The following is a 14,502-nucleotide window of genomic DNA, read 5'->3' as shown; positions in this document are numbered from 1 at the left end:
GATTATGACCTGAGAAGAGGTGTTACTTAATGATGAAATGGAAGGGTATGAGAAAGAAGTACTTGATTACAAGTAGAGAGAGCACCTCACCTGCATCTTTATTTTTTTGAGTTTTGGGGGATGGCCTCACCAAAGAAGTTCACGACACATGATCACCAAAGGAGATTAGGGCACACCGATGAATTTAAATACGAGTTCAGAAGAGAAGATTATAGATCATAGCCAAAAGGTAAGAAGCATAGCATAGCTAAACATAGTTGGGGAACTAATACCAAGATTTGGACTTTCTTTCACACTACGCAATAGTGTATACAAATTTAGTTGCACCACAAAATCAAGAAGCCTTTTCATACTACAAGAAAATTAAATTATCTACAAATGTATTTCATTGCACCCACACTAAGACACAATAGGGGCTGGCCATATTAGCATACAAGAGGACGAAAGAGTGCAATGAGTTATATAGAATGTTTTGCACGGTGTTGTGATAAATCTCCTATCAATCAGGGCAATGCTAAAAGCCAAAGTTCATGTAGAATTTAACCAATAGGAGTGTTGGATAAACATGGGGGGACCTAAACTCATAATCCAGACCCAATAAGGGACGTTATGCAAAGTATACAAGCACTCTGTGTGCATACTAGTGGGGACAAAACATGTAGATAAAGAAGAGGTATAGACACATCAGTCATAGAAAATATGCCTATAAAAGAAGCTACAAAGAAAAGGACTTGTGCTCAACATTGACTATTGATTCAAAGGGATACAAATTCCCTACATGCAATGCTCTCTTGCAAAAATGTATAGATAACCCTTCTCGACAAGAAGAAGATTAGTTGCACATCGACCTTTGTGGACCAATAATATCATGAAGTGGAGGAGAAAATTACCTCCTTGTCTGCACACATGATTATAGCAAGAAATCGTTTACGAAGCCAAATGTGATACTTTTTAACATGTTCAAGGCCATCAAGGAAGGTGAAATAGGGATGATAATCTTTAAGATAGATTGGGGAGGTGAATACAATTACATAAGACAAAAGCTCACACCTCCCAACTAAATAGGGTTGCAGAAACACAAAATAGGAGAATCATGGAGGTAGTCAATGTTAAATGAGATGGATTTGAATAGAATATGAGTGCAAGAACATGATAAAATGAGACCTATGGTAGATAAAAGATGGAGGAATACATAATTAGAGTATAAATTTGACATTAATGAAGATAAACAAGATATGGATTAGGACTAATCACATAATCATGTTTTTTTTGCATTAAGAAAATGAGTTTGATACATCAATTTATAGCTCTCATCCAAATGCTCCATGCACCCTTGTCCCATCCTTGTGTTCATAAATGCCCACATGCCTTGTGCACCCTTGCACTTTCCATGTGCCTACTTTTTGACCATTGACTCCCTTTTACATACATCCGTTCACATGCCCAAATAGCCTTAGCCTTCATCCATTCCTATTTCATATCATTCTAGGCTTCATCTACCTTGCTCCCACATACATGTGCCCTATACATGACATGACGGGCACCATATTTCAGCACCCCCCTTGGTGCCCAAATGGGTCTCATCTCAAGAAGGTTATGTGACATACATAGACATGACATTCCCCCCACCCCGCCCCCCCGCCCCCCCTTAATAGAGACACACTCATACATCACTTAGCCTTCATCATCTATGGGCTAGAGGTGAGATTACCTTGATCAACATGACATGACATCATGGACATGAACATAGACATCATCACATCCACATATATATGGACACATCTTCACCAAGGCTTAACCCAATGATGGCCATGGCTTTTCAAGCCTTTTTTATGCATGCTTTAACTTCATCATCACTCCATCAAGCTCATCTCCATTTACTACCCCCCAAAATTCCTTTTCCATGACTAGATACATGACCTTTGTATGTCATGTATGAAATCCTTCACATTGAATTTATCCACCAAGATTTGAGTGGCCATGGCTCAATGAGGAAGGTCTTACCGAGATTTTAACTAAATCTCAATAGTGTCTAGTCCTCTTGCAAATATTAAACAAATTTAGGTGCTAGACATGATTAAGATCACTATCACTTACTAATCTCAAAGAGAAAAAATTAGTTAACTTTGAGTGATCAATTGGAATAGTTTCACTCCCATTTAGCTCAAATGCTTCGAGAGGGTAAAATAGCAATTCCAAGAAAATGAACTTGAGCTAATGATTCTTGGATTAATCATCTTTTAATCATCCTCTCAAATGCTTTGAGAGGGTAAAATATCAATTCCAAGAACATGAACTTGAGCTAATGATTCTTGGATTAATCATCTTTTAATCAATGATTAGAGAGCTTATCAAAAACTTAATTAAAAATGAAGGTACATGCTTGGATCTCAACCTCCGCCACTCATTTGCAAATACGACTTCAAAGGCATGTTTGTGGCTACCAAAAACCCCGGATCCGAGAGGAATTACACAATGCTTGCACAAGCTCAACAGATCACTTTTTTCCAAAATTTTAAGCACCGACTACAACACTGATTCGCGTCAATTTGCATTGAATTGAAGTAAATCCTACAAGTAGCACACTCACCCAGAGCTCCTCTAGACTCCCCTTCACAAGGACTTGCCCCAATGGTGGAGAGAGAGAGAGAGAGAAGGCAATGGCAAGCTCTCCACCACCAGAGGGTGGTTCTCTGGTAATGAGATGAAAGGAATGGCATTGGCTCTGATACCATGTTAAATGAGATGAATTTGAATAGAATATGAGTTCATGAACATGAGGAAATGAGACCTATGGTGGATGAAAGATGGAGGAATACATAATTAGAGTATAAAGTTGACACTAATGAACATGAACAAGATATGGATTAGGACTAATCACATTTTTTAACATTAAGAAAATGAGGTTAATACATCCATTTATAGCTCTCATCCACATGGTCCATGCACCCTTGTGCCATCCTTGTGTTCATAAATGCCCACATGCCTTGTGCACCCTTGCACTTTCCATGTGCCTACTTTTTGACCATTGACTCCCTTTTACATTCCTCCATTCATTCACATGCCCAAATAACCTTAGCCTTCATCCATTCCTATTTCATATCATTCTAGGCTTCATCTACCATACTCCCACATACATGTGCCCCATACATGACATGACGGGCACCATATTTCAACAGTCAAATGTATAATGCAATCATAATAACTATGGAGGGAATTCAATATTTTACATCAACTACCTCATCAATAGGGCATCTAGTAAGGCCATTCTTGGAAAATTACATAAATTATCTCATCAATTGGGCATCTAGCAAGGCCATCCTTGGAAAATTACCAAAGGAAGTGTGGAGGAGTATCAAGAAGCCAAATGCCTAAGGGACTCTCTAACCTTTTGCACACATATCAAAGTAGAGCAAATTCAAAGTAACAGTCAAGCACGCATCATGGCAGGGTACTTGGAGTTATTAGCTAGGTATAGACTATGGACCCTAACCATGAAGAATTAGGTGTTCATTTCAAGGGATTTCAGCTTCATGAAGACATTTTCCCTTTTATGGAGGAGAAAGCAAACATAAGGGGCCAAATTACATCGAGCCCAATCAATTAGAGGGATAATCAAGTTGAAGAAGAGAACCCACAATATCACATGAACTAATGAGGAGGCATCATAAATGATTGAGAATGAAAACATGACACAACCAATAGAGCCATGCATGGGGGGAGATACACAATAGTTGTGGCTCCACAAAGTTCAAGGTGGTGTGGTCGACCATATTATCAGATCTAGATTTTGTGTGTTTGGTCGACATAAGAGATGTAAACAGATGGAATTCACACCCATAAAAGAAGCCATAGTGATGCTTGATTGGGACAAATGGAAGGAGGTCCAACTCCTGTCTTATAATGTAACAAATGACAAAGCAAGAAAAAATTGCACATTACCTAGGTTTGAGAATCACTCATCACATGCACAAACATACACTAACCACCACCTAAGGCCATTACTTTCAACAAATTTAGCATATATTTAACATGATGGATTGTAATACTATTTCAACGCCACTAGAACTAGGACTACACACATGACCAAGGCAAAGACACCATAGATGCCTCATGTCAAATCCTGATTGGATGTACATAAGCATATGCACATAGCCCAAGATCATAACAGGTATCAACAAGCTAAGCAACTATCTAGAAAATCCAAGAGAACCCCACTCAAGTATAACTTCCAAACATGCCAGGTACTCAAAGGGCACCATACACGTGGGATTCCAATACAAAGGCCCCAAGACAAAACTTTGATGTTATGTGGATGTCGGCTAGGTGGGTGACATCAACAAAGACTAGCCACTAACAGTAGGGGTTACCATTTTGATGAATGGGACAATTGTGCAACACTTTAATAGAGATTGGAAATCGTGGCACTCTCCACAACCAAAGACAAATATCTCACAACCATTGACCCCATCCCACAAAGGTGTGCATTTGGATATAGAAACTCCTACACAACAAACCAATGTTATGTGCTATGAAGTGACTGAGAGGCATGGAGTGAGTAATCTTGAGTAAGAGAGTGGACTCCTATCTTCTATGTGGGGAGCAATCACCATGGTGAGTGACACACTGGTGTGGAGCATGTAGAGGAGAGGAGTGACCAATTTGTACATGCACTTCAAAGATTTACTAGGTGTGGGTAACAAGCAAGTTTAAAATAACAATTATACTTTTTTCTAGCCTAGTTTGGGGTAAGAAGTAGCATCTTTAGCATCATGTCTAGAAGAAATAGCTCGTTGCCTTCCTTCTTTTGCATGCTTTGTTTAGTATACTAGATATGTAAACTTGGTCCATGATATTTGTGAGCATGGTGCTTGTGTTTGTGTGAAGAAAGAAAGGTTGTAGAAAGAGAAATTGTTATATTTATTAAGGGTGAAGACCAATAGAAGGGAAATCTTGTCCATGGGTGTATTTGAATAGATTAGGTTCAATTTTTTCTTTATTCTTGACCACAAATTTTTTTAAAAATCATAAAAATTAAGTGTAATACTTTTAATTGATTACAAAATTGGGTGTACTCATGCTTCATCTATTCATTGAAACCCAAAATGATAGTTTAGAAACTCACTTTTTTTAAAAATTCATAAAAATAAAAAACTTATAATTGTGTGTTAAAAAACTTGCAATTGTTTTTGCATACTATTCCAACCGTACATGTATAATTACAAATATACGTGATAAGATTTATGAATAATATTATCTATTTCATATAAATAAAAATTTAACACAACACATGAAATTTTCCAATTGCTAACTAACTAACACAGTATGCTTGATCTCCTCATTGAAACCCAAAAAACCTAGTAAAAAGTTTTTTTTGAATTCATAAAAGTAGAAAACTTATAATTGTATGTAAAAGAACCTATGATTGCACACATAATATCCCACCATTACATTGTACAATTAAAGATATAAGTACCTTTTTTGTATATCATACAATTTCAAGAAACAATATGTTAGATAATTTGGTACTTGGATAGTTTCATTTGTATACATTGGATTACCAACCAATGCCGTATGAATTAAAACCTAATCCTTATGTACATTTCATTTTGTACAATGGTTGGATAATTTATATTACACGCTTCACAATTCAAAGAATAGAGACGTAATTTCCACATACAATTTTACTAGAATGACAACGGACAATTAAACTGTACACATCGAAGAAAAGTAATGGTACGTCATAGAATTTAAATTATATAAATACAATTGCAAGAAATCAAAAATTTTAACTTTTATGAATTTTTTGAGACGTGGGAATATCTCAAGAGCATAGTTAAGTGAGAATTTTGAACAATATCATGAAGTTATCCAATTAATGCACTTGAGATAAGGATGGATTTCTAGAAATGACATCCAATGGACAATAGTGTATAAAATGATCCAAGATACTCTTATCAACCAAGGTTAGATGTTAAATTTCTAGGATCTAAGGAGGTTCATAGAACATTATCAAATCCATGTCTTAATAAAGATAATTAATGACCATAGAGAATTAAATCAAGCACTAGGAATAAGCATAAACAAAGCACTAATCACATTATGATCACATTAATCAAGCTTACAAAATGAGCCAAGGATTACTTGATTTGATAGCTCTCAACAAGCCTTTAACCACAAGACACATGCACCCTTGTGCCATCCATGTGTCCATAAATGCCCACATTTCTTGTGCACCCTTGCACTTTCCATATGCCTACTTTTTAACCATTAACCACCTTTTACATTCATCCATTCACATCCCCAAATAACCTTAGCTTGCATCCATTCCAATTTCATAATATCCTAAGCTCCTTCTACCGTACTCCCATATTCATGTGCCCCATACATGACATGACGGGCATCATATTTCAACACCCTCCCTTGGTGCCCAAATGGGTCTCATCCCAAGAAGATAATGTGACGTACATATACATAGCATTGCCCCCCCCCTCCCCCCCTTAATGGAGACACACACATATCTCTTATTAGCCTGCATCATTGATAACTAGAGATGATTACATCAACATGACATAACATCATGGACATGAATGAACATGACATCATTACATCCACACACATATGGGCACATCTTGACCAAGGGTTGCCCAATCCAAAGGTTGACATAGACATCAACATCAACATAGACATCATCATCAACATAGACATCATACATGGGTTGCCCAATCCAACGGTTGACATAGAAATCATCACCAACATAGACATCATACATGGGAACATAAAACATACATGTCATCACATAACATAGCTGAACATAGGCGTCATGTCTTCATGTTGAGCTTCATCTCGAGCTCCATTCTCATTTGTCTTCACACATGCCGCTTCATCTTGGTCTTCATGCAGCTCCATCATCATGATTTCATACACCATCATGGCCCACAAACATTCGAGGCTTACATATCATGGCATAAAGTCTTTCATGGCAAAATACATGGTTCATTGGCAAAACATTGCATTATACATGGCATTGGGTTGCATACGTTTCCTTGACATAGAATAGACTGACATCGACATACATAAACATGACATTGGAGTAGGTAATTAATATACATCAAACATTTGGTGTAGTTTTTGTTAATGTGGATGACAATTATGGTGTTCCCTAAGCATTTGATGAGGACCATACATGAGACTCATTCCCCATGTGAACAACCCCTTGTTGGCGATAATTTACACCAAATAACCAAAAATAAAAAAAGATTGATAAGGTTTAAGGTTTTGAAATAATTTTCAACCTTATCGTGTTGTCATGATCGCTCAGAGCTGCGCTTCTCTTCCTCTTTCGATTGCTCGACTCCTTTCTTGAATATTGCCGCCCTGCTGCTTCTATTTTTGGCTGTGAATTGCTGCTCTCCGTGTCTTCTTTCTCTACCGGATATGTCGGTCGAGTTTCTAGTGACGGGATCTCACCTACTTCCTCTGGCATGTTATGCACTGCAAATAGTGCCTTTGTACTTATGATGGGGTTGCGCGTAGAATGCACACGGCTTGTTACAGACTCTACCACCAATCTCAAGAGCTGCAGCCTTAAGATGTTGCCTAAGAAGATGGAGTTGCAAAACAGCAACTGTGATGCTGCTACATGTTCTCATCAACACTAACTGCTAGTTGAAGTGTTGCTTTGGCTTGCAAAACGACAACTGTGATGCTGCTACCAGATAGTTTGTGCTGCCTGCTGCTCTGTGCCTTCTCCAGCACCTTGAACTACTCAAGGTAGCTACGCTCAGATGGTGATAGTCTGTTGCTATTTCTCTTCTCCATATATTTCTCTGGCATCCTTATGATTGTGTTGGATATTTTACCCAATCATACCTAGACTTTCCCTTAGATGTTGGGTATTTTACCCAATCATACCTAGACTTGCCCTTCGATGTTGGCATCCCTATGATTATGCTAGGTATTTTACCCAATCATACCTAAACTTGCCCTTCAGATTTTGATGGAAAATGTACTCGGAGGTTCTCTACCTCTTGTTTTGAAGAGTGTAGGATGTCCATAGACATTATCAACAATGCGAGTTTATTTCCTAGCTTCTACTAGTTTATTTCCTAGTTTCTACTGGCATACAACTTCCAAGCACAGAGACTACCAATGCACGCACTGACACGTAATTGGCCAAATCTAACAAAGAGTTCGCAAAGAAAATTGTACTTAAGAATCATCAAACGGGATAAACAGGAATGATCAAAGAGGGATCACCTTCACCCAGACTGGAAATGTTCCCTCAAGAACCCATTGATCAGAAGTTGTCAGAAACAGAACTTAACGGTAGGAAGTTAAGACTGACATATCAAAAAAAAGCCAGAAGGCTGAATCACAATCTTGATTCCATCCATATCAGATAGCAATATTGAAACTCCAAATGCGAGCCTCTAGTCCTGCCATTCTTTAATAACTAATGATTACAAGAGCTTAGACACCCACCCAGCACCTCATTTGCCTGTAACCCAGGGTAAATCAAGTGAGATACTAATTGCCAACAAGATATTCATAAAGTTCAATCCATAACTTCTCCGCTCCATTATTAACTTGGTGACATGGAGGGCATCTTGGACTGTCCATCCTGGCATATGATCATAGAAGTGAAAACATTTTAAGACTGGTGTAAGAATGGATACATCCAACAATCATCTCCCTCGGCCTTTTAAAGTATTGCTCAGCCTGCAATCCAGCACATGGCTAAATGAGGACAATCAAGCAGAGGAACAGACATCATCAAGATAACAACCACAAGACTTAAATGCACTTCATACATCTAGATATTTAGACACATACCAGTCTAAGCCTTCATAGAGTCCCTCCCCTTTGATGGCTGAAGTCTTGAAAATGGCCCACTGCCGACTTTTTATCTTATGCAAATTAAGAGCTTCTGTAATAGCTGCATCATCTAAAGCCCCTGGGAGATCCTGAACAAGAGGCACACACATGCGACATGGCAAACTTGCGCTATGAATGTAACGTGTAACAAATAAAGAAACTAGTTCATAAGAACCTGAAAACTAACAAAAATTAAAATTAAAAAACACCCAGTACCTGTTTGTTGGCATACACAAGCACAACAGCATCCTTCAGCTCCTCCTCCTGCATTATGAAGTTTGAAGTACACCTCAGCTAATAAAATTCAATAATTGCAAAAACTAATTACAATTTTCACTATCTTTTTGGTTCTTCAGATCAAAGCTTTCTACAAAATCTGAACAAGATAACTTCTTTGACGACAGTCGAAGCACCAACTTTACAAACAAAAGTTTCATTATAACACCACATTAGAGAGAAACATCCAGACAAACCTTTGTCGTATACCAATATTCCAATATCCTAGGTTAAAAACTTACAACGATCTCTATCAACTTATGGTTGCATCCTGCACAACGTCAACATGCATCCTAACACCCCTGCCCAACAATAACCCTGCTTATCACAACCCACAACAAGCCCCATCCTCTACTCTTTGCTCCCTCTTCGTCTCCCCACATTGCAACCACACCTTGCCCCAAAATGAGCTCATCAACCCTTCATTGGCAAGAAAAATCCAACAGGAAGATAAGTAGAGTCCAAGGCACACGAAGAGGCATACCCTTGCCACAATGAACAACTGTCAATACTAAGGAGGTCACCACATTGGCATGCCCAACCTCCCTACTCTCCCTCTATATGCCCAGTTGGTGCAACCTCTTCAGATATACATGAGAAACTTAGTAGAGTGGTAAGGGAGTGAGATTGACCAGGGACTCTTCTTTATGCACAATTCAGTGGCCTCTCACTCCTTGATGTTGCATGGAGCTTGTTGCATGATAGAGATACAGCTCCCTGCTAACACCAAAGGGCATCTGTGCATTTTGTGCACCTCATAGCTATCATATGCAGCATGATACTAGCTCTTAACAAGTGAGTACAAATGCTCACTGATCTGCCCTAGAGGAGTGCATCTCGAAACACACAAACCCAAGGGCCCAGATTATAAGGAAAGTAGGGAAAAGATTACACGGAATCTATAGAGACTAGAAGGAGCTCATTCCTCCACCTAGATGATGCCTACCGTGGGACACTGCAATTGAATAACACAAACTTCAAGCGGTCAATTTGTGCTTCTACTAAGCAGATGCTTTCACGAGCGGCAAAATTGCACTTGTACAGGTGATGGATCAGCACTCGGCTCAACTGAACAGCAAGGTAATGAATTGAAACCAACACATTACCTGCAAACAAAACAACAAGCAAATAGACCAACATAGTTGGGGCTAGAATGGCTCATAATCAGGGTTTCTCGAGGGAGGATTCCGAAGGGATAATGACCCAAGTGTAGCCTTGCTTGTGCTCTAGATAACCATAGTTGTCAAACCATGGTGTTGTTGGCAAGGTCCCAACCCCATTCTCACATTTTTTGCCTTGGAGAAGCCATTGCCACCATTGGGAAAGGCTAAATTATTACGCTTTCACTTGTGAAAATAATGCCCTACCTAGTTGTCAATGGAAAGATCGTGAGCACCATCCCAAGTGCAGCTGTGTCATTGCCATTGTAGTGCACCTTCAAATAACTTTTTCTCGAGTTGTAAGCTTGCACAAAATCCTACTTGTGCTGCGTGTATCTAAGCTTGTTTATAAAACACAACTAACCCTATGACATGGCATGATGACATGATGACATGATGGCATTGTGATCTATTTCTGTTTTTATTTTTTGCCGTCTTCAAAACGCTTTTGGGTTGCGGTTTCCATTATGTAGAGACACTTGGACGACTATGAATGTCCAGGGCAATCCCTAGGCGTAAGTCTCTCCATGGGTAAAAGAAGGCAGCAAGCCTGAAAATAGTACACTAGCACAAGTGACATATCAGCACCTGGCTACACTAAACAGAGAATAGTAAGGAATTCCTAGCTGGCTGCTAGGTTTAGGCATGAAAAAATAATAAGGAAGCACTTGATTACATTTTGGGAACGAGAATTTTTTTTAGTTACAATCATTTATGGCAAATTGGAACTGTATAGTTGTCAGATTAACACAAGAATAAAGCTAACAATGACTCACTCTCCAAATTGACCGAGTCCTGATCTCACCTCTAGAATTGCATGAAACTCCTCCTTTGCAGTAGATAACCTTTCAGTATCACTAGAATCTATAACATAGATCACAGCTTGCGTGTTTGGAAAATAGCAGCGCCAGTACGGCCTGTTAAAAAAAAAAAGCAATCCAAGTTCATTATAATAGTCTTTGTTTAAAGCATAGGCAAGAACAAATGCCACACAGTAAAAAAATATTCAGGAGACCGAGCACTAGTGTCATCATGACACATTCCAGTAAAGGTTTTAATATTTTGGTTACGTTTCATGATAGGACAGCCATGTGGATCAAGCTCCTTCATACACTTTAATGAAGGTTCTGAATTTGCACCAAAGACAACAATGTAGGACAACCATTAGGATCAAGCTCTTCTATAATATGAAAGCATTCGAAGGTTTCCATCCGAGTAAAGTTGGCATGTAGAACGTTTAAAATGATAGATATTATGAAAATGCATAAGTAATTTTAAATGCCGAAAAAAAAAACTGCATGCCAGATGTGCACATGAGTATAAAAATATTATGCAGGTGAGATTGCTTCGACCAGTAAACTGTGCCGCTGCAATCAACCTCCAGTCATGACACAGAGAGAGGCAAAAACACAGCATTAAATGGCAGAAAGTTTCACCATGTGCATGACCAACAAAGGAACAAAAAAATATTGTTGCTCTTCACCTCCCATAACTTTCAGCCATGCTTTTATATGGAAGTAAAAGTAGCAAACTCGATAACAAAATCTTCAATAAGATTATCACCGACAGGATGGAAAGACTTAAGCATCTTGAAGAGCTGCTAAACAGAAAATTGCATGCAAAGTAATTTATCTTACTTGTACAAATACTTGAGCACTATAAGACCTTGAAAATGGTCTTGCTTGCAAAATCAAAACGAATTTTGTGACAACAGGACTCAGCTCTAAGTGGAGGACTTAGGAAATGGGTTAGAATGCCATCTGGAAGTGGTCCCACCTTGAAAGAGTTTTCCACAAAAGAAGCATCCCTGCTCAATATTTGATGATACAAATCCCTCCTTACCTTGCGTGCCCTCTCTCCTCTATCTTTCCTTGGTTTACATGTCTTGTTTCGATATATGTTGAGGGCCTTTCCATGTGTTCCTTGGAAAATGTGTAATCCAAAGAAAACAGGAGGAGCATATAAAAAGCCAAGTCATAAACACATGTGATTGATCACAAGATCATAAAAGGAAGACGTAAAATTGAGACATTATAGCATGAAAGGATAAGGATGTGGGATTGTAAAAACACATTCAAGTCAGAGCTGCCGACAGATGCAAAGTTCAGGAAGTTTTCCATTGAAAGCTATCTGTTAGAAAAGCTCTGCATAATGAGCTCTTTTAACATCTTAATTCAAGTTTTCTATTTACTGATGAATGCAAACACTAAGACAAGGTTCTCAACATGGAAAATAGTATGCAAATCAAAAATCATTCTTCCACAAAATCACCCACCTGATGCTTGTCTGCCCCCCTGTCCCAAAGGAGAAAAAAAAAAGAAACAAAAATTGTAGCGAATTAGATTTCTGATGAAAAAGAACAGTCCAAGTTTTAAAATATCCACTATCAGATAATCAGAAGAAAAGAAATAACTTGAAGAAAATAATAACATGTTACCTAGATCCCATACTTGGAAGAAAATAATAACAGGTTACCTAGATCCCATACTTGGAACTTTATGTTGTTATACTGCACAGTTTCCACATTGAATCCAATGGCTGTAAATCACCAGATTTCTTATTAGTGGTCCTCACTTAAAAAAAACCTTACTAGCGGCACTCAATAACAAAATTTCTTACAAATGGCACTCACAAACAATATTGCAATTTGTACCACAAGAAAGTGAATGAAACAAGCTGATGCCAAGTATGAGATAATATAAAGAAGCGGCTGATTATTCCAACGTTGAAACCATGGTTCACTATATTCTTATATGCTTTTCAGGTTCATGGTTTACCTTGTGACATAGTGAGTGATAGGGACTTGAAGTTTATTGGACACTTCTGGCATCTAGTCTTCCAGAAATTGGAGACCAAGCTGAGTTTGAGTTCCTCTGATCATCCTCAGTCCAACGGGCAGACAGACAGGGTGAATTGGGTTTTGGAGGATATGCTTCCTGCATACATCTCCAAGAGACCATCAAACTAGGAGAGGTACATCCCCAAGGTTGAATTTGCCCATAACAATGCTAAGCATGCAGCCAGTGGTTACAGTCCGTTTACATTGATGTACGGATACCAACCTAGATCTCCGGTAGTTATGGGACTCAAGGGTATTCAAAATGATGTGGTTAGGGATCTCTTGGAGGATATGCAATAGATGTTAGCTAGAGCTAGAGATTCTATCAAAAGTGCTCAAACTAGAGCATAGTTTCATGCTGATAGGCAACGTTCGCCAAGGGAACTATCCAAGGGAATGTTGGTGTATTTGCGAATACCCAAGAGTTCAGAGACATTACGGATGGAGAAGGTTGGGAAGCCATCCCCTAGGCACTATGGACCTTTTTGGATCCTTCAAATGATCGGAGAGAGGGCCTATAGACTAGAATTGCCTCATAATGTAAAAGTTCATCAAGTCTTTCATGTCAGTAGACTGAAAGAGATGCTAGGAGCTAGAGATAGCATTGTCACTCATCACCCTATTGCTGACACTCTTAGTAGGAAGTCCACCATTCAGACATTACAGGAGTCCATTGTGATGGAAATTCAAGGCAAAGATTTGAATAGTATGAAGGCACAGTATGCAAACTTAATGGAATTCAAGACTCTACAGTTCAAAACCAAGTGATTATACAGTACAAGATGGCTGGTTGTTCTGTTAGACATCATCTCCTTGCTGATGGCTTCATGTTTGGTGTCCTATTTTAGCCTTTAGGGCTGACCATGTTAGCTAGAGGGGCTGGTCACCCCTCACATATTTTTCCCATATTTTATCCCCACTTTATGGAGTCTTGGACACTTTTTCCCTAGTCGTGAGCTGGTCGCTTGCCTACATTTGGGCATATATATAGCCGGGCATACCCTCACTCTTTTTCATTGCTTAGCATTGTTTGTTGCAGTCCCTCACATACGAGGTCTTCTCTCCTCTTGCTCGGGACATGTATTCTTGGTTAATGATATTGAGAGCAGGTATACACCTGTGTTTTCTCTCCATCTCTCTCTCCTATGTTTCCACTTTCCCATCTTCCATTGTGCATTCTATCACGGTATCGGTATCAGAGCGTCGGTGAAGAACAATGTTGGATGCTCCCTCCTCTCCCTCCTGTGTTTTAGTTGTCAACCTTAGGTGTAGAATGCATTAGAAGCATGTTAGTTGCATCCATATAGTAGGGACAAGCCCCACCAACCCATGAAGGGTAAGCCTTGCTAA

General features: G+C 38.9%; 1 protein-coding gene across 1 annotated transcript in view; it reads right to left on the bottom strand.

The window, feature by feature from the left end:
* Positions 1–8,295: 8,295 nt before the first annotated feature.
* Positions 8,296–14,502, bottom strand: part of ARF3 (ADP-ribosylation factor 3) — a 40,978-nt gene continuing 34,771 nt past the window's right edge. Inside the window, exons 3-8 of the mRNA XM_086823767.1 lie at positions 12,789–12,851; positions 12,589–12,607; positions 11,119–11,230; positions 9,094–9,141; positions 8,836–8,966; positions 8,296–8,721 (exon numbers count right to left, since the gene is read on the bottom strand). Coding sequence (XP_086679893.1) covers positions 8,688–8,721; positions 8,836–8,966; positions 9,094–9,141; positions 11,119–11,230; positions 12,589–12,607; positions 12,789–12,851 — 407 coding nt within the window. The 3' untranslated portion in view covers positions 8,296–8,687. The remainder of the gene's footprint in view (positions 8,722–8,835; positions 8,967–9,093; positions 9,142–11,118; positions 11,231–12,588; positions 12,608–12,788; positions 12,852–14,502) is intronic.

This window comes from Cibotium barometz, chromosome 30, assembly GCF_041138505.1.
Source record: "Cibotium barometz isolate CiBa-2024 chromosome 30, ASM4113850v1, whole genome shotgun sequence".
Taxonomy (NCBI): domain Eukaryota; kingdom Viridiplantae; phylum Streptophyta; class Polypodiopsida; order Cyatheales; family Cibotiaceae; genus Cibotium; species Cibotium barometz.
The sequence above is the reverse complement of the archived record's forward strand: the minus strand, read 5'-3'. Positions and strand labels throughout refer to the sequence as shown.